Here is a 20,019-nt window from a genome sequence, read left to right as displayed (position 1 = left end):
AATTGTTTTATTAGTAGTATATAAATTTAAAATTCTTGATTATTTGTGTAATAATTTATTTTGTTATCCTTAATAGATCAGTTTTATTAATATTTCTCGTTTACTTCCTCTTCCTTCATCCAGTGCACTTTCTAACTTCTTTTGCGTTGGCTTATCCCTGAATTCATCTTGGGAACTCGATGGTCGAGGAATTAGGCGATTGTACTCCCTGTCGAACTGTACGCTCTTCCATTACCCAGAGCCCTGAGCTGTGAACATTCCAAAGGTTGAAGCTATCAGACCGTAATAAGAGACGAATGAAAGAGAAAGATATGTAAAGGCTTTCTCCAGTTGCTTTTCCTTTCACGGTTCGGCAGCAACCCCTGTCCTAACCGGAATGGGATCTGTATCCGTGGAGGAGCCATCGTTGGAGACTTTAATGCACCCGGCGGGTCCTTGGGTTCTTGAGTACCTCTATAAGTAAACCTTATCCCCGTGTCACTTAACTTGTCGAGGTTTATGTGGCCCGTGGGTGGGGTGAAAACAGTTGGAATTATATTCTTCGCCTCAAGAGGTTTCTCCTTTTAATATCAACCGAATGGAAAGCTGTCCTATCTATGTATAATAAAAAAGTTTTTTTTCTTCTATAATCATATTGATAGGCTTCAATTTGGACCCCACAAAATTATTTTTAACCGACTCCATTGGGGATTGAATTTACATCGCTTCAAATTCATCCCTAAGTGCTCTGCCATTACTAACTCTTTTTATTTGTATTTCCTGGGGAGGGGGGAGAGGCTTAAATGATTATTAGAACAATCAGATTTGCTATTAACAATTGATAATCTGGGGGTTTTGCCAAAAAGAAGTTCCCAACGATTAAAAGTGTTTTAATGATTGAATAATTTTAATTAATACAAATAAATTAGAAAAATAAACATCTAAATAATATGTTTGATAATTATTAATAATTATGTAATTAAAGAATCAAAGAAAAAATAATGGTTGTATCTGGTTTTAATTTTGATTTTCTATTTATGAGGGGATGTAGTATTGCCAACCCATCTTGTGTTTAGAGTTTTTTTGTTAGTTCTATGATAAAACTGTGTCACCACTATAGATGTTTGGTTGTTGCTGATTATCTATAAACAAAATTATTAACCTATAACTGACAAGAAATATTTAACAGTTGTATTTTTTCAATTCTTTTTGGGAAAAAAAATTAAATTTTTTTATCTATTGAAAGCAAATATTCGCCATCTGGCGATGTTAAAAAACCTCTGTTGTTTGTCAATACAATTATCAACAGTGTACAACGCTCCGCTTTGTACTGTCTGTTTGTTATTACTTTTCGATAAATGTATCTTGAGGATAAATGATGTTTACAAAGCAATATAATAACTTCCATTATCAGTTTATGATCACAACTCCGTGAAAGAGCACATTGTTTTTAGCCGCAAAAGACCATCTCTTAATTTTAATTTTTTTAAAAGTGTTTTTATTTTAGTATATCAATTAAATCAACATGCTCAAGAAATTTTACTATTCTCCCAGGAAAATACGTGATTGGTATTTATTTTAAAATATCTTAATAAGTTAAATTGATTAACATTTGCGCTTTTAGTATAAAATTAATGCCCATAGTCATCATGACTAAATGACAAACAATTATCCTTCTATCCAATATTTATCTTTATGTTCAATTAAATTCATGAACCATAGAAAGAATCGTAATTAGCTAATATAAATTATTTTATACTTTAAATTTGAGGGTAAAACTAACTAGAGTAGTTATAGAAACGTCGGCGATAGTTTTTTAATATATGCTTGGTAAAAACTTCGGTTAGCAATAATCCTGTAAGTACGTCTGAACTATATGAGTAGATCTATCAAAATCAATATGTCTACTTTTTGGAAAGTTATAATTAAAAAGTTATTATGGAAAATGTTGATTTGTAATACCTTTTTTGGCAGGTGAAAATTTAAATTTTTAAAAGAATTTTAATGTGTCAAAAACCCTTTTATTTAAGAAATCTTAGTATTATTCGAATAAAATTTATGATTTCTCGCAATGTTTTCTTTTAAAATATCATCTTTTAAATTCTCTTATAATTTTTATTTTGATATCGATACCATTTGTTTACCCTGTTTTATTTATTTATTTTTTTTAAGCTAATCTACATTTTTTTTTGCAGAGAGAGGCCAGCCGATTGAAGGAGGTGAAGAGCCAAGTGCACCAGGTTAACGTAGCTGTTCACAGGTTCTTGACGGACTCCGGGCACCAAGACGCAACGCTGAAGGAGGAAGTGGCCCAGCTTTATGGTCTATGGGAAGATACACATCACAGGTAAGATATTTTTAGAGTAATAACATAAATTTATACGATTTATATAAAATAAATTACAACAGAATATGTGCACGTGTTCTAGAAAATCTTGAACGAAAACCCGATTCAAGGATGTTTATTTTTAATAATAATTGACTGAAAAGACAATATTACGAGACAATACATTAAATACAATATTTTTATATTATATTATATGACATCGGCAGATTGTGTTAGATAGCATGAATAAATAAAAACACAATATAAAGTGCCTATTTTTAGTTGCCTTGCTTTTTATTTATTTATTTTTTTCAACTTTATTGTATTTTAAGGTCAGATACTTTATTTATTTATACCTACAGAGTTGAAAAATTAATCGTATGTTTGTTTATGTTGGTAGCAATTTTTATAATAATATTATGTGATATGTACTGAACTGTTCAATTCAAAGATTGATTTTTCTTTTTAATTTTCCACACCGAATTCATAAAAAAGTTAACAGAAAGCCAAATTAATTTAAAAATTATGGGAAAAGATATACATAACTATGAGAATATTTAATCGTTAACTAAACATTTTGGAATGATAAATAATAAATATGTTTTATGAGAATTCATTATTATTTTTAAACTATTCAGGGGTAAAAAAGAAAAAAGTCTTAGCTTTGAACCGATTAACATATTTACAGTTTTTGAACCTACGTTAAGGATTAAGGACTGATTCTTTGCTATATTCACACACCCTAGCAACAGAAAGATTAGATCATAACAAAGATTTTATTGTAAAAGTTTCTTTTGTAAAATCTTGCAATAACATTTTTGAAAGAAGCTCATCAATTAATATATGTAAATAAATCTGTTTATTACATAATTCTTTTTCATTAAATTGTTTTGTATTCCAAAATTTGTGATTCATGAAAGTAGCTCTTATTTCGATTAAAAATTAATAATAAATAACATAGACGTATTAATCCAATGTTATTAAACTACCATCTATAAAGTATTGAATAAACTTAAGTTATTCCTAAACGCATAGGCCCTCTTAAATTAAAATTATTATATTTTAGATTTTTTATTTATATTAAAAACCGCTTTATTAATAATTAAATATAAGAAATTTCATTTAAATAAGGTCATTCTTTGAAGAATAATCGTTTTATATTTCGAAAAAATATTTTCATATTAGATATGTAGTTTCAGTTTACCTTAAGTTGATGAATTTAGTGGAGTAGATATCTTTAATTTAATTTTATATTGTTTATATCATCAACTAAATATACTTTATCATCATCATAAAATAGTTATAACTTTTTTTAAATGACTGATGTTTTGTATTCATGTTGTAAAAATATTGTTTGTCATAGCTAACATTCAGATGTTCATATACATAAATTGTGTTTGAATCTCTTGAATTATTTTTTATTGCATAGTAAATCAAAATATTGAAAAAAAAAATAACCTAAAAGTTTGTTTCCGACTGAATCTGATATTCTCCATTCTCAATATATTGTGAAACTGTATTTATAGAAATCTTATTCCAATTTTCCTGAATGTGGAATAAGGAAACAATATTTCGTAATTTTCTCTTAGTAAGGTCATAATTGACCTATAAAATCGGTTGAATAATAATGCCGATCCGTTTATTATCAGTTCACTTCGGGTTTCTCATTCAACGTTAGTGATTACAATTATATTAGTTAGTCATAACAAATTTTTTTTTCTTTTAATAATTACCTATTGTGGATCGTATTCACTGTCCGTGTTTCCTGTCATTGTCTGTATTATTCGTCGAGTAGTTTCGTCTCTGACTTTGTGACAGATGTTCTAAAATACAGAAGTATGGGCTGTTATTTTATTCGTAAACAATAACTGGAATAATTTTTTTTTCTAATGTTGTATTGGTGATAATTGTTGTTGGTATCGATCTCGAGTATATTTTGGTGAGTTTCAATCTTTTATATCTGAATTTATCTAGATATTGAATTTCCTTCTTTTTTTTTAATCATCATTCGGATTTTTAATGACACTTTTTGAATTAAATAATAGAGAGAGAAAAATTGCTTTAATTGTTTGTATTTTATTGGAAACAGCTGATAAACGTTTTATTCAAAATATATGATTTAACTAAAAATATTAAAAATCATATTTATCGTGTGGTTTTCGAATTCTCTTCTTTACTACTTTTAGTTTCATTTATTTCAGTGTGCTAATGTAAATTATTAATTTTCTATCACAATAATAAGAGTTATATTCCATATTGATCTGAAAATCTATGATAGTAAACTATAGCATTTTCCAAAAAAAAGAAAGACTATAAAAATTGGCTTTTTTAAAAAAAAAAAAATAAACAAATTTTTAGTCTAAAGTAAGTACTATTTTTGAAATTAACGTCTTGAATATATCACATACTTTATCGGCTTATAAATCTTACTAAAATATGGGGGGAGGAGAAGGAGTAAAATGATTTTTTAAAACTATTGCATTTCTTAATCCACAAATTAATTAAAATTAGATGCAATTAAAATTCTATTTCAAATTTCAATAATTGGTGATTGTTAATCAAATTACGTTCTACCATGAATAGATTAGCAGAAGAAAATTTTTTGCGATAATTGTTGAATGAGGGCCTTCACATCTAATTTACTTGGTTTTAAGTTTGGACATTTAGTTAGTTATAACATATTTGTAATGCGATTTTTTATGAGCATCAGAATTTTTCTTTTAATATATTTTAATTATATATAAAATTAGCTCCAAGTATCCATTAACGAGTTACCCAACTTCATTTCTCCGAAACAAGAACTACTCGTACTACTACAAGGTTATTACGCCCATTTCCAAACGAGCAATGGTGATCGAGCTGCGGGAGGCTATGTAAGATAATCATTAGGCTCCAATCATGTGGTTTTGCTACTTACCCAACTGTCCGAGCGCTGGCCTACATAGGTACTGCGCGTTATGGCCGCCAGCGAAAGTAGCGTTACGCACAGAGCTCTTTCCTTCTATTCTTCCTGGCGGTCGTAATGACCTGGACTATCAACATTAATCTTGTTTACAATTTTGTTGCTACTCTTAAGATCGAAATTGTATGAGATTATTTACAGACTAATGTCGTTTTGATGATTAACATTCCCCTTAAGCTTAGTGGTATACTTAAACCACATTCAGCAAAAATATTTGTAAAATATAATTTAATGTAATATTATTCCTTAAGTACCGCAAAAGTGCTTGAAGCAGATTTTGGTCTTTGATGGAGCTTTTGTCATGAAGTTCTTTCAGTTATAGCTGACATAGTTTAAGGATCCTACTTACGGTCTATAGTATGTTGCAAAACCATATAATCCCTTATTTTGTCACTAATAAAATGATCCATAAAGACCTTAGTGTTCCAGATGTTACCGATCTTGCCGAACCAGTAATCAACCCTTCCATTATAAACTTCCTGACCACTGACACCAACTAGTTTCTAATCCTGCTTCCTCTTCCATTTCTGACAATCCTCCGAGGCGCCTGAAAAGAATATGGCGTCGAGGCCTAATGTAGAAATGTTATTAGAACGCTAATAATGGGTAATTTCTCTAGATATGTAAATGCAGTTGTAAATTTTGATTAAAAAAAATGACTATAAATTTATGCTATGCCCCTTTGTATATATTTAAATTTACTGGTTAGGGTTGAATCTGAGTGGAAAACAAAGCTTTTCTAAACAACGGAAATTAATTGTTTCTCAAATGACTGATATAAATGAATAAATATTGCCCTCTGAATTTCCCCTATTTACGTTTTGGTTGACCCCTAGGGTGTTTGTAAGTTGGATAAACCCTTTGGGTGATTAGCTCATTATGCATTACAACTTTACTTGCATACTATTTCCAGAGCTGGAATGTAATTAAATAATAATGATATAAAAATAATAATAAACAAAACAAGTTAAGAAAAACTTATTTTAGTACTGTTACGCTCCCTACTCTTAAAAAATATATAAATAATTGACCGTATAATTTCAAATAGTGAAAAAGATGGCCAAGGTTGCTGCGGTCAAGAGAAAAACAAAAATAGTCAAAATCTATTTATTTTCTGACGTTTCGCTCCAGTTTGTGGGGCTTCATCAGGGCTGTTCTAGTTGATAGTTTTGGCTAATTTGATAGAATATCCAATATTCTATAAATTGCTTAGTTCAATTCATAACAGGCTGTAATAATTAGAATGCTTGGGCTAGATTAGAATATAATTATGGGCACTTTCTGTTTTGGGGGCCTTTTTGATTCAGTTATTCCGGATTTATTGGAGTACTATTGAGAATTCTAGTTCAGTTATTATATCGATATTGTTTTTATGGTTTTCTTTTACTTTTATGAAAATTTTTTAAAGGAAGATGTGCAACAATCTACAACTGTGGGTTGAATAAAAGGGCAAACCGTAATGAGGGATATAGAAAACGCAATAACCACAAAGTGGGAGGCTAACACATGTCGAAATATTATTAAAAATTCAGAAGAGACAGAAAAAAAACAAAATCGGACACCGGAGGGCAGATGCGACAAGAGTAGCCGAACTGCCAATGGGCGGGATGACTCAGAGCGCAGATATATTGCCCTAGCTCTGGAGAAAAATGGCTTTTTAACCCCAGCGAGATTGTTTCCCTTAGAGGGAATTGAGGACAGTTTTTTCTTATTAGAACTTACATGGATATCTTGTTCTGGGTATCCTCTCCCTGATGATATATTAAGTAGCCCTCGGGCCGATATCCTTGTCGTATATTTTGCCTTATGATTTATTATAGCGAACGGAACCTTAAAGAAGTTAATCTGGAAGGGGCCTGTGAGGGGACAATATGTGAGCGCTCATTTTTTAGCTCCTGTCGCTGCGTCCATTTGTCAAAGCTTCTATATAATCACCTCAGTGATGTGACATCTTAACTTGATTAGCTTAGTATCGTCGGCCTAAACAGGGGGCGATAAATTTGTGTCGTATGTCCTCAGCTCTCCTGACAGACTTATAGTATGTTTCTAGTATAACAGCCGGGAAGAAAAAAAGGCAGTTATCTCTCCCCAATTTTTGATTACTTCAATGAAAACTATGTATAATTACTAGTAAAAATTGACGAGTCTGCCAAGCATAGGTAGGGGGAATAAAAAATGGCGGCTGTTTTAAAACCTTAAAAAACATTAATTTTTCATTTGAAGCTCTATATCTTAAAAACTACCAACAACCCTAGAAAATCTAAGAGAACACTATTTAAGAAGAGTAAATTTGCTGAAATATTAGCTCTAAAAGAGCTATTTACTTCCAATAGTTCTTTGTAAGAATAGTGATTTTCATGATATTTGCTAAAATAAATTGATTTATAGTTGTTCGCAAAATAAGTTTGATTTATGAAAAACTTCATTTCAGAAACGATTGGACGTACTGATGTCAGCCAGCGTTCAAATTAAAGCTAGTTTACTGCAAAATAGTTAATCATATTTATCTTTGTAGGAGTAGTAGTTTTTATGATATTTGACAAAATAAACTCACAAAATGTTAATTTATAGTTGTTCGTATAAAATGTTGGATTTTTGAAAAATATATCTCTAGATCCATAAGACGCACATATCTCTGCCATCACTCAAAATAAAGGAAATTTTAGTTACTATAAAGTAGTTTATGACACTTATCTTCGGAGGTGTAGCAGTTTTTATGATATGAGTTTTTATGATAAATTTGGTAAATGAAAATTTGTCAGAACTACTATAAATCAATTTATTTTAGCAAATTTCATACAAACTATTACTCCTACGAAGATAAACATCATAAACTACTTTATAGAGTATTAAACTAATTAATTTGAGTTAATTAAAGTTAATTAAACTAGCTTTAATTTGAGTGCTAATAGACATCTGTACGTCAAATGATTTTTGAGATATAAATTTTTCAAAATAAATTCACTAATTACTGATCTTTCAGTACGTCCCATACAACATTTTTATGAAATGTTGCTTTTTAAAAAGCTATAATTCAAGAACTATTTAACGTAAATAACTCTATTAGGGCTCATATTTTAGCAAATTTGCTCTTCTTTAAATGACGTTCTCTTAGGTTTTCTTGTGTTGTTCCTACTTTTTAAGATATAGAGTTGCGAATGAAAAATTAGTTTTTTTTATCGCTTTGAAACAGCCGCCATTTTTTATTCGTCCTTCCTCTACTTGGCAGACTCATAAATTTTGACTATTAATTATACATAGTTTTCATTAAAGTAATCAAAAATCGGGGTGAGATAACTGCCTTTTTCTCCTCTTGGGCTCTTGTACTATTTGATAATCGAAAAAATTTGAGGAAACAGGGAGTTGAGGTGATAGTTGTTAGGGTGTGACTAAGCGTTCTCTGCTTGACGCATTAGAGGCTTAGCCACACTTACGGAAAGGTCATTCTCATGTAGAGCTTCGCCCAAAATTCATTGGCAAACATTACATCATTACCTTCATATTTGTCGATCATTGACAGTAAAGTTTTATTCTCTTATATTTATAATCTTTACACTTTCTTGAGATTGGTCGTTATTGTTTAAATATATAAATTTTATCCAATTTTTGTCTTAAAACATTTTCTTATTTCTTTGTAAGTCCGACGTTTCGGTCAATTCGCCCATCCTCAAGGACAATCTTAATACAAGTTTAGAACCACTATTCTGCCCACGTAAAACTTTTTATCACAGTCACCTTCTCTATTATAATTTCCGGACAAATATTGTGATAAATTATAATAGAGAAGGTTACTGTGATAAAAAGTTTTAATTTTTAATTTTATGTTTTTTTAATTTTTTTTTTATTTTTATACCAGATCGGCCTGGTGGTCCTTACATGGTTGATATGACCGTTATATTATATATATATTTTTTAACAGTTGATTATGGGGGGGGGGTATAGTCTCGTACAAAAGACACCCCTAACTATATACAATGTTCTTATTAAAAGAAAAAAAAATAAATAGATAAGAATAATGATTCTTAATTAAAGAGGAAAGTAAATTTAATAACAAAAAATAATGGTATTGGTACACTTAAATAAAACAAACAATTGCCCTCTAATAGTAAAAAAAATCAAGTTAATTTGAAAAAGGGACGAAAGAAGAAAAGAGAAAAAAAAATGAATAATTAAAATAAGTAATAATAATCAGTAAAATAGAGGTAGTGTGACTATGAATTAATTTTATATTTATTAAAATTTACAACAGAATGTCCTGCAGCAGTCTGGGCTTCAGTCTTCGGGTTGCGGTTGGGTTTCTCAGGTTGTAGGTCACAGCTCCTTTAACTGTCGGCAACTGGGAGTGGAACTTCATGAACCGTTTTTTGATGTAATCTTCTATTGACTCCAATTGCCCGATGCAATGGGCTATTTCTTATGAAGCAAGGAGCATTAACTGCGATTCTTAGGACTTTAGTTTGAAAAGATTGTAGTTTTTTCCTTTCGTGAAGGATGCCGCTCCCCAGACTTCACAGCCGTACATCAGCAGTGGCCTGAGGATTTTATGTTAGCAATTGATTAATTAGGGTAATTTGTGGACTGATATTAATGACCTGGGTAGAATAGCCTGCATAAAGTTTTTTTTTAAATGATGTGATTCTAAAATTGTATCAAGATTGTCCTTGAGGATGGCCGAATTGGCGAAACGTCGGACTTATAAAGAAATAAAAAAGTGTTTTGAGTCTGAATTTGGATAAAATTTATTTATTTAAACAATTGCATTCTCTTGTTTTTAATTTTTATATTTCGATCTTTTTTATTTCTTTTCTTTTCACGTTAATCCTTTGTAATTGTATACTATAATTAAGTTTCACACAAAGTAATCATTCTATTTGAAGTAATTATTATTATTATTATTATTTTTTTATTTTATTTTTTTATGAATACGAATTGTGATGAGATATAAGTGACTTACACCCCTTTTTCTACAAAAATAAATGTGTTCATGTTTTTTGTAATCTCAAAGGTTCAACACCTAAAGTGCTATTTTCAGATTTTATTTTTTTCCTCTTTTTGTTGACAAACATTGTCAATAGTTACTGACAGGACTCCAGTATATTTTCCCCAAAAATGTTTCATCAAAATCCGTGAGAGAAAACCTCTCCTAAGTGTTTTCTTTTTGTTTTAATTTTATAATAGTATTAAACGTGAAGTCATAAATATCCCGTCATAAAGATCTGAAGGGATCTTTAGTTGTTATGATAAAACCATTCTAAATACCTAGAAACAAATATATATATATATATATATTTGGGTGTATGTTTATAAACAATTTTATATTATATTATTATGATAGTTTTCATTTATTTATCACTATTTCATCATTGTCCTTTCTCTAGCGGTACAGCCCATTGTCTATTTTCAATAGTTTCTTATAATTATGTTATCCTTTCTAACTCGTATAGGTTTGGAATGCAAAGCACGTCGATACATATGAACAGCTTGGCCCAGTTACTAATTTTGCAACAGCCCTTTTATGGCTTCACTTGCGTCATTTTGTTTCTCGTAGATCCTTTTTCCATTAGCTTTGATGGTCTTCATTGTAGTCAGTTTGGTCGAGCGCTAGTAACCCTTATTTGGCATAACTTTTTGATATCTATCCCTCTGATGTGATAAAATTGTTTATTTAGTAATAAAAATAAGTTTTCCTATCAAAGTTGAGAAGATATGAAAATATTTATTTTTATATAAATTATTATTGTTTACAAATTAACCAACTTCAATGATTATTTATATCTTGTTTCTAGAGTTATAAGGTAAGAGATCGTTAATGTTTTTTTATTAATATTGTTGTTTTTGTATTATAAATCTGTTGTTATACTGTTTGTTATTGTTTTTATCACCGTCCTGAGTAGAAAATAAATATTATTTACTTACTAATGCTTTGTTGTTGAACGGATATTGTAGTCGTTTACATAACAAGCCGATTAAATCTACAAAACAATAGATATAAATAAATTATGTAAAATAATGTTATACTTAAACGTTTTGGGTTAAAAACTACCAGTATTTATTTTAAGATAAGTAAATTGTATTAATGATATGGAGAGTTGGGGTATGCCTTATTTTTCTGTCTTTATAAATGATGGGGTTAGTGGATGGAGAGGTCATGTTGCAAATTGTAAATTTTTTTTTAATATTAGTGATATTGAAATTTGAGACTGTATATTATATAATACATTCAGTAAATTTTATCTAGTTAAAATGGAGTGTTAAAGCTGTGTGGAGAAACTACCCATTGGTAGCACTCTAATGACATTTTACATTAGCAGGTCTCGTGGCCATCTTCTTTTCAGGCGTCTCGGAAGATTGTCAGGAATGGAAGAGGATGCAAGGTTAGAAACTAGTGGGTTTGAGTGGTTAGAGAATTTGTAATGGAAGGAGTGATATCTGGTTCGGGCTAAATCGGTTACATACGGAACATTAAGGTGTGTATGATTTTATTTGTGACAAAGTAAGGAGCATCGAGGATTTTACGAAGGATTTTGGATTATAAGGATTGTATACGAAAGGAATTCGAAGGTTTATTGGAGCCCCAAAGCTCAACTCCATTTCCAGATTGGCCTTATTACAGTCATGTAGATCAGTATTTTGTTATGAGTTGGAAGTTTTGGCCGTTTGTCTAGTAAGTGCTGTAATAGTCGAAATCGACGTGCAGTCTCCTGTCTTTTTAGTCTTGTGTGAGGATTCCAGGTTAATTGTTTGTCCAGATGTAGTCCAAGTTAACGGATCTGTTCGACAGGGGTAAGAGCAACATTATTAAATGAAACTGTAGGGCAGTCTGTAGGTTTACGATGAAGGGTAAAGGTGATATGATGGGATTTATTTTAATCATCCAATTACACCATTCTTCGAAGGCTGTGATATGGGATTGGAGAGTTTGGGATACAATTAATAAGTCATTATTAACTGCGAGCACACATGTGTCATTAGCATACGTGGTGAGAATATTAAATTTAAAAAAAAAGTTTTTTTTGTTGAAGCTCGTTATGTTTTGAAGTATACATAGTCTAGGTATCTCTGATATTAATTAATATATTAAGATTTTGAGGTTAGAGTTCCTCACACTAGCTAGATTGGCACCTACCCTCCTTCATCCACACTAAAGATTAAAAAAGTCAAAAAATGTTACATAGCCCGTTCATCCACTTACGCCTTCAAGTAAAACCACAACTCTATCACTAAACACTGGAGCTAAGAAGTGTCTCTAGTATTCATTTTTAAGTTGGGATACAAAAATTTAGAACTTTGAAAATTTCATGTACCTTTAATAAATTATTTCAAAACCAAGAGACTAGATATACTTTACCCTAATACTAAATAATACTCCACTATACCCGGTGAGGTGTAGTATAATGTTAGGTATTCTTGAAGTCGTCATTATGAAACTATAGTTGTTGAGCTGCTCGTTAGGTGTGACACACTACTTTCAGATACACTCCGCCTCCTAGTCCACTATTACCTTAATAGCCCCATAATAATAGTTTGTCAGTTACCTCTGACATTATCGCGTGTAACCAAGTTCTAACTCTGATATTACCTTTGCAGACTCACATCGGAGGAGAGCCACCTGGAGCAGACGAGAAGCCACTGGTGCGAGTTCGATTCCAACTTGGCAGTGCTTGAGTGTGCCCTCCGCTCCGACTCGGAGACCCTGAGGATCCTGGACGAAGCCTTGGCCAGCGACGGTGGGCTCAGTCCTTCCTTGGCCTCATCCGCCAGAGACCTCGCCAAGAGGCTCAACGAGCACCATCCACTCACCGAACCTCAGGTAACATTTATTATATATCATATTTCATGTATTCTAAAAAGAGTAAATTAAAGGGTGTGGAAAAACATACTTATCTCACTTTTTCCTAGATTTCCACGAAAAAGCAGTTTATCTTGGAATCGCCTATTTTTCATTGCTTACACAAATAATTCCATTGCTATTTTAAGCCCAATTTTTGGCGAGTTTTGACTTTGTCTTTGTGATTAAAATCAAGTTGCCTTATTTTCTGTAGTTTTGTATATTGCTTTTTATTTTCAAAAATTACTTAATAACTTAAAATGAACCATCCTTAATGCAACTTGAAAAACAAAACAAAAAACAGATAGTTTTGCTTGCTTATGAGAGTTGATGCTTATAAAGAGTTGATGCTTATGAATAAGAAGATAATTAAATTAACCTGAAAGCTGTTATCAACCAAATTTGAATCTTTCGTTGAAATATTATTCTATTGGATAAATCCTCTAATTAGGTTTCATTTCGTTTATTACGGCCGCTTTATGTTACCAATCCGTCTACTTTTTTACGAATATATTGTTATTTTTAATTTTTTAAATTAGTATTGTGGTTATAAATAAAGTTATTATACCTTTCTAACTTAAGAACTCTTGTTAAGTTAATTACTTATATACATCAGTTATATGTAAAGTTGTATTTAAATAATGATCCAACTTGACGTAAGTCGGAGGATTAGGTTTAGTCTGCGTGGAGTTAAGTAAGAGCGCTGTTTCAGTTTCTGCTTCTAATATAGATTTTAAAAATAAATTGTTTTTTACCTATCATAATTGTTTCTATGTGAGCCGTTTAATTTAATTTTATTATTAATTATTATTACAAAATAACAGTGTTTTAATCCTAGACAGAAAATAAATAATGATACGTTTTTATTTTGTTATTTTTCTTCTTGTTTTGGGTTTACAAAAATATTATTTGGAGAAAAAATGGGCGAGAATTAAAAAATTATTATGTGTAATATTGTTTTATTTATTTATTTTTTATAGTTTTATTTGATTGGTTTAATAACTTAGACTTTTGCGAACATATAATTTTTAACTTTATTCCGATAGATTTGATTTTACTTTTTTTAAAAATGTATTTGGCACTATTTTTTGCACTAGATCGAGTTTTATGCGATACAGACAAGAGCAATATTTTTAAAAATGATTAAAATAGGTATAAAATTTGTCTTCTTTCTCAATCTCAGCAAAGTTCTTGCTTAATGTTTATTTTTCACATTTAAGCAAGAGTTTTTTTATGATTACAGTAGCTTAATACTTCAAATTTTCAGAATTTACGTATTTATTAACCATCGCGTTTAATAAGTTTTATTGTCGCTTTTGTACTAGTGATGCTGCCTGCTTGTTTATTTGCGAATTAATTTCGGATAAAAAACATCACACTAAATCGAACGGGAATATGAATGTCGACCTTATACGAAGACGAGATAGTTTTCGTGGTCAATGTCGTTTCGGGATGTAATGTAAATCGTGAAATGTCTCTTTCAAGAAGGTGGATATAGAATCTTTTACGGCAGAGAAGTTATTTTTCGCAGAATTTGAGAAAATATACCGGATATTGCTAATATCAGTTTTTATAGGAGGATATCGTAAAATAATGTTAAGCTTGTCTCCTATAAATCTTCTTGATTGATCAATGGTTTGAATTTCTCCTAATCAGTATTCTTTTGTAATGTTTAATCCAATCAATTTCTCCTGTTAGTATTTAGCTCATGGTTATTTTCGTTGTATCCTTAATGCCTGTGGTTAGTCATACCACTATAAGAGCTAAATGACACTGTTTACAGAACCTCATGACCAGGGTTGGTTATCATATATATTGGGTACATAGTTCCCTAAGCTGACCAATACCAGGGTTTGGCTGACCCACTGGTGTTCCGCCTTCCCCCTTGGGGTGGTCATCAAATGTAAATAAGATTTGGACCGGGGAACCCAATATAACTCAATGAGGGTCCAAGTTGCCAATAATAGCCACTCTAGTGCACTTGTGGCCACTTTTTCAGAAGGGCCACTCTTCCATATTGTGTCCGCTGTCCGAATACAGACTGCTCTTTCCATACTCTAAGGAAATATAGGGTCACCTATTTCCCTAAGTCTTACTGTTATATCTATCTTCTTCATCTCTGTACCAAATGGTTCAATAGGGACCACAAGAGCTGTTCGGAATGATCCCATTAGTTCTTTTTGAGTAGTGTGGAATAAGTAATTATTTTAGTTTTATCCTTTAGGGTAATTACTTCTAAAATTTCCAATCACATTTGAATGAAAATAGTAATAATAAGGGCATATATATCTAACTTCCAAAACCATCTGAATCTCCTAGAAAATTCATGAAAATAAATAAATTTCAAGTTTTAAATTACAATTAATTAAAGTAATTTCAAATTTACAATTAATTAAACTATACTTTCATTTGTTATTTTTAGGCAGTTATGGAAAATATGAAAATTCCATATGAAAGAAAGGTTATTTTATTCTGGGTTTATATGTACCAATCATATAATTTAAAGTAAGAAAAAATAATAAAAATAATTAATATTAAATTTTTATGCTAATCTCCAAATTTTTTGAATTTATAATTATAAAACTGGCTGTGTAAATATTTGATTATATTTAAATAGCTTCTAATTAATTTTAACTTATTTATTTGAAATTCACTGTATATTTTTTAAAATCTGTTGATTGATAATTATTTTTTATTTTAGTAATACAGTGAACTGAGTAATACTAAATGAAACTACTGAATTGTTCAAATGTTTAAATAAATTAAATAAGTAATAAAAGGGTAATTTCTTTTATAAAAAATTTAAAAAATAATACAAATGATTATATAATTTTTATAAACGCACCTGTCAATGTATTTTATTTCAGAAATTATAGTATTCTTGATATACTCATGTATGTTTTTTATTTTTATGAGTCCAAATTCATTAACTAAAAATTAAATATTTACTTAGGTTTTAATTAAATATTTTAAACAGTTTTGTTGAAAACATAAATAATTAATTATTCTTCTGGGTAGGTTTTAATTATGATTCTCATACTAGTAAGATGGTATTTATAATGATTTTTTGAGATCTTGAGAGCAAAAGTTTTGTCAGATGACTTCCTCACATTAAAATTCATTTTCAAAGTAAAAGAATTTAATTAAGTAAGTAATTATTGAGTACTTAGACTTGAAAAGCTTCTCCCATTATTTGAGTATAGTTGTGGCCGTTTCTAGTTTTTACAGAGAAAGCTGTTATTTCTTATCAAAAAACTTTATAATACTTTCCCTAAATTGTTGAATTGACTTTTGTGTTCAACAACTCATATAACCATATAATAATCAATAGCTTTATTAATACAGTGAGCATTCTGAATCTCCCGCTTTGTTATAAGTCATAGTTACAACTTCTCAAGGACAAACTGTTTTGTTAATTGATGTAAATTTGAGTTATTAACTTTTAGGTATCTGTTGCACAGTTCAAAACTGTTTTGAAGTAGATAGGTTGATCAGATAATCAATTAATTCTATCAATTTTCCAAATTGTATTATTTACTAACTTTATGTTTAATCAATGGTTCTTCATTATATAATTATTTAGTATTAAAACTAAAGTCAGTCTATAAAAATGTGTTCTCATAACTAAATTATTTTAAAATTGAAGTTCCAAATTTACTGATTTCTTTCTTCTTATTGAAATTTTTAGATTATTATATTTTACTAATAATAAACTTTCAGAAATATTATTTATAAAAATATTTACCCATTTATTAGAATATTTATAATGTTAATTGTATAATTTAGGATTTTTTTTATCAAAAGTCAATATTTTCACTTTGAGAGATTTATTATTTAAAAATTATTGTGAAAGCATCTCATATGGATAAATGTAATAGTGTTGATGTGTAACACCTTTTTGCAGAGGAAAATTTTAATTTTGAAATTAACTGAATAAGTTTTTGGTGTAGAGTTTTAATTTTTCAAAAAACCTTTTCTCTTCAGAAGTGACTATATTAACGTTTGATAAAAATCTCCTCAAATGTTTTAAATTATTTTATAAAAATGAAAGGCAATGTTTTTGATTTCTGTAAAAAATATGTTTACTGTTCATACATCAATACATCCAACATAAACATTATCTCATAACTTGTTTTTATTTTTCAGACGACTGATGAAATGACAGGTGGAAGCCTTTCAGATTCCGGTATATCTGACTCAGGTTCTGAGCAGGACTTGAGCGAAAGAGAGCGAAGGTTAGCTGCTCTCCGAAGACTTGCCAGGCATCTCGAAGCAGTATTGGCACCTGGCTCAGCTGCCATACTCAGCATGGCAAAGGTAATTGATATCTTCTTTTATTTCATTCTTTATTTTACTTCTTACATCCTCAACACAGGGTATTTCCAAGGGGGACATTAGGGGATCCTATGCTATAGAAAAATTAAATAAATTACTTTTAGATTGCAGACAAATTTATAGTTTTAAGAGCTCTCTGGCCCCTACACCTTCCCAAAATCCCTGACAGTCATTCATCCTAACCAAGGGGGGCTCTGTTTTCCAATCAGACAAAAAATTAATTTTTTTCAAGTTAAAGATTGCATTTTATTATTTTTATTTTTTGGGGGTGGGTGAAGAGGGTCTCAAAAATAAATCCACTCTAGGTCCCAAATGGTCTGTATACACCACATACTGAAAATTAAAACAAGTCATGATTTATGCTATGTCTATGCTATTTTAAAAATTCATGTGCTATTTAATTACAAAAATTGATTTAAAATTGTAATTTTTATGTTACTCTATAAACAAAAAATATTGATTTATAAATATTCATTGATTTCTCCTACTATCTTTCTGCTACTGGTTTAATTTGATGATGATATGGTATGATGGTATTTTTGAGGCAGAAGAGTATCTATTTAAAATATCAAAACATTACTTTTCTAATTAATCAATAGTTAATTAAAGAGCTTATTCATTTGATTTATAAAATTTCATACAGTCTTTAAATACTCTATTGAGCTATTAAGCATCGGCCACTAGCTGGAACAAGTTCAAGGTGCAAATTCTCTTCATATCCTTCCAAGTGTGAAGCATAAACTTTTTAAAATAACTGTGACAATTTAAGCGTTTAAACCAAAGTGCTGTTATTACAGTGCTATCCATCTTTTCCCTTTCTAAGTCTTTTTATTTAATAATTGATAGAAACGATTGTTTTTTCTCAAGACATTCTCATTGGTTAATATGATAGTGGAAAAAATGCTAATATTGTTAGTGTATATAACTGAATTGAGAATCAATAGGAACAAAATAATTCAAGATTTTATTTCATCTAAAAATATGATGCACAACTTCTGGAACAGCTCGTTCATGATATTTAATGTTTTGCCGTATTTAATATTCAAATATTTTTTAAGCCATGTAATTTGAGACTAGAAATTTTAAAGTAGTAATACAATGGATCAAAATGTTTTTTTAGTTTTCATTTAATCCAAAGTTCATAATCCACTTAGCTATATAACTTACTTGGGTTTACTCATTCTTATTATTATTTGGTAATTATTTATTTTAATAAGCTCCTGAAAAAAGAACAGATGTCACTTTTTATTGATAATTCCTTCATACATGTTACCTCTTTAGAAGTATTCTTCATATCTACCTAAAAGTGTCGACCTTTGCCACCATCAAGTGTAACTTAAACCCAAAACTAAAAATTTAAAACATTAAAATCATATAAAAATTAATATTTATGTGGCTAATAATGAGTGTCTTAGGAATAAGCAATTATGCTCACCTCAAGCTTAAAATATTAAAAATCAGTTGACATAAATTTGATGCCAATTGAAGAAAATCTACTATGAGCCATCTGTTATTGAAGTTTTTAAGGTACAGTTATAACCGGTGGTGCAAAGTTCATCACTTCTACGGTAATTTTATTGTTTTTGTATTCCTATTTTTAAAATAAGGTTTAACATTGAAATTATTCTTTCTTTTTTTAACTTTTTTGTTTTAAATTTAAGCTCAATGGTTCTCTCCAATAGTTTCCTCCTACAACTACCTTACTTTAATAAATTAATTATGTAATATTTTTATTACTATACAACACAATAACGGTAGAATATATATTAGCATGATGAATATATGAAGTTTCAATTGTGGTTTACAGAGAATTGAGGCCACAGAAAATGAACTTCGTGGATTACAGAGAACTTGTCGTGAGTTGATTGTGAGAACAGCTGTTTGCGCTGAAGCAAAAGGACCTCTTCCCACACTTGCCAGCTTCAGGCCACCAAATACAAGGTAAACCTTTTAACTTAATAATTAAAGTTTTTATACTTTTTCAAATATAAATTTATAATTCCAGACATTACTTTGTTACAGTAAATTATACATTTTACTATATCACAGTAAATTTACCTGGAATTTGGATTTGACTGTTATTATACGGTTAAATTACTATGCATTTTTCTTGTCATACATTTATATTATATTAAATTTATTAATTTTAGAAATAAAATCTTTTTTGCTATTAAATTTCCTGATTTTTTTGATGCTATATATTTCAGTTCTTGAGGAATGTATTAACTTTTTATTGTTACTAAAAAAAAGAAAAAATGCATATAAAATATGTAAAATGGTATGAAATTTATTATATTATTTATTGCGTAGTAGCTCTCCAATAAAATAGTGATTCAATCCTTTTTAATAAAAATTGATTTCTACTTTTCTGTTCCTTTATTAAGAAAATTAATCTTGCCTCATCAAGAAATATTTAAAAATTTCCATTTAAATCAATGACTTCATGCTATCATATCTGTACCAGGCGATCACTTTGACCTGTTGTTTTTTATTAGATGCATCTACTAGCTACTAGGTTAACTCAAAGAATAATTTCCCGGTAATATTATTCTTTCTTTTTATTATCGACTTTTTACTATGAATTTCATT

At 29.7% G+C, this 20,019-nt stretch overlaps 1 protein-coding gene across 1 annotated transcript in view; it reads left to right on the top strand.

The window, feature by feature from the left end:
• klar (klarsicht) overlaps positions 1-20,019 on the top strand; it is a 94,328-nt gene that overhangs the window by 62,598 nt on the left and 11,711 nt on the right. The window contains exons 14-17 of the mRNA XM_067047090.1: positions 2,175-2,326; positions 12,855-13,077; positions 17,242-17,412; positions 19,238-19,371. Of these exons, the coding sequence (XP_066903191.1) occupies positions 2,175-2,326; positions 12,855-13,077; positions 17,242-17,412; positions 19,238-19,371 (680 nt within the window). The remainder of the gene's footprint in view (positions 1-2,174; positions 2,327-12,854; positions 13,078-17,241; positions 17,413-19,237; positions 19,372-20,019) is intronic.

The sequence above is a fragment of the Halyomorpha halys genome, unplaced genomic scaffold (assembly GCF_000696795.3).
Source record: "Halyomorpha halys isolate HHAL.00 unplaced genomic scaffold, Hhal_1.1 Scaffold252.1, whole genome shotgun sequence".
In the NCBI taxonomy this organism is placed as follows: domain Eukaryota; kingdom Metazoa; phylum Arthropoda; class Insecta; order Hemiptera; family Pentatomidae; genus Halyomorpha; species Halyomorpha halys.
The sequence above is the reverse complement of the archived record's forward strand: the minus strand, read 5'-3'. Positions and strand labels throughout refer to the sequence as shown.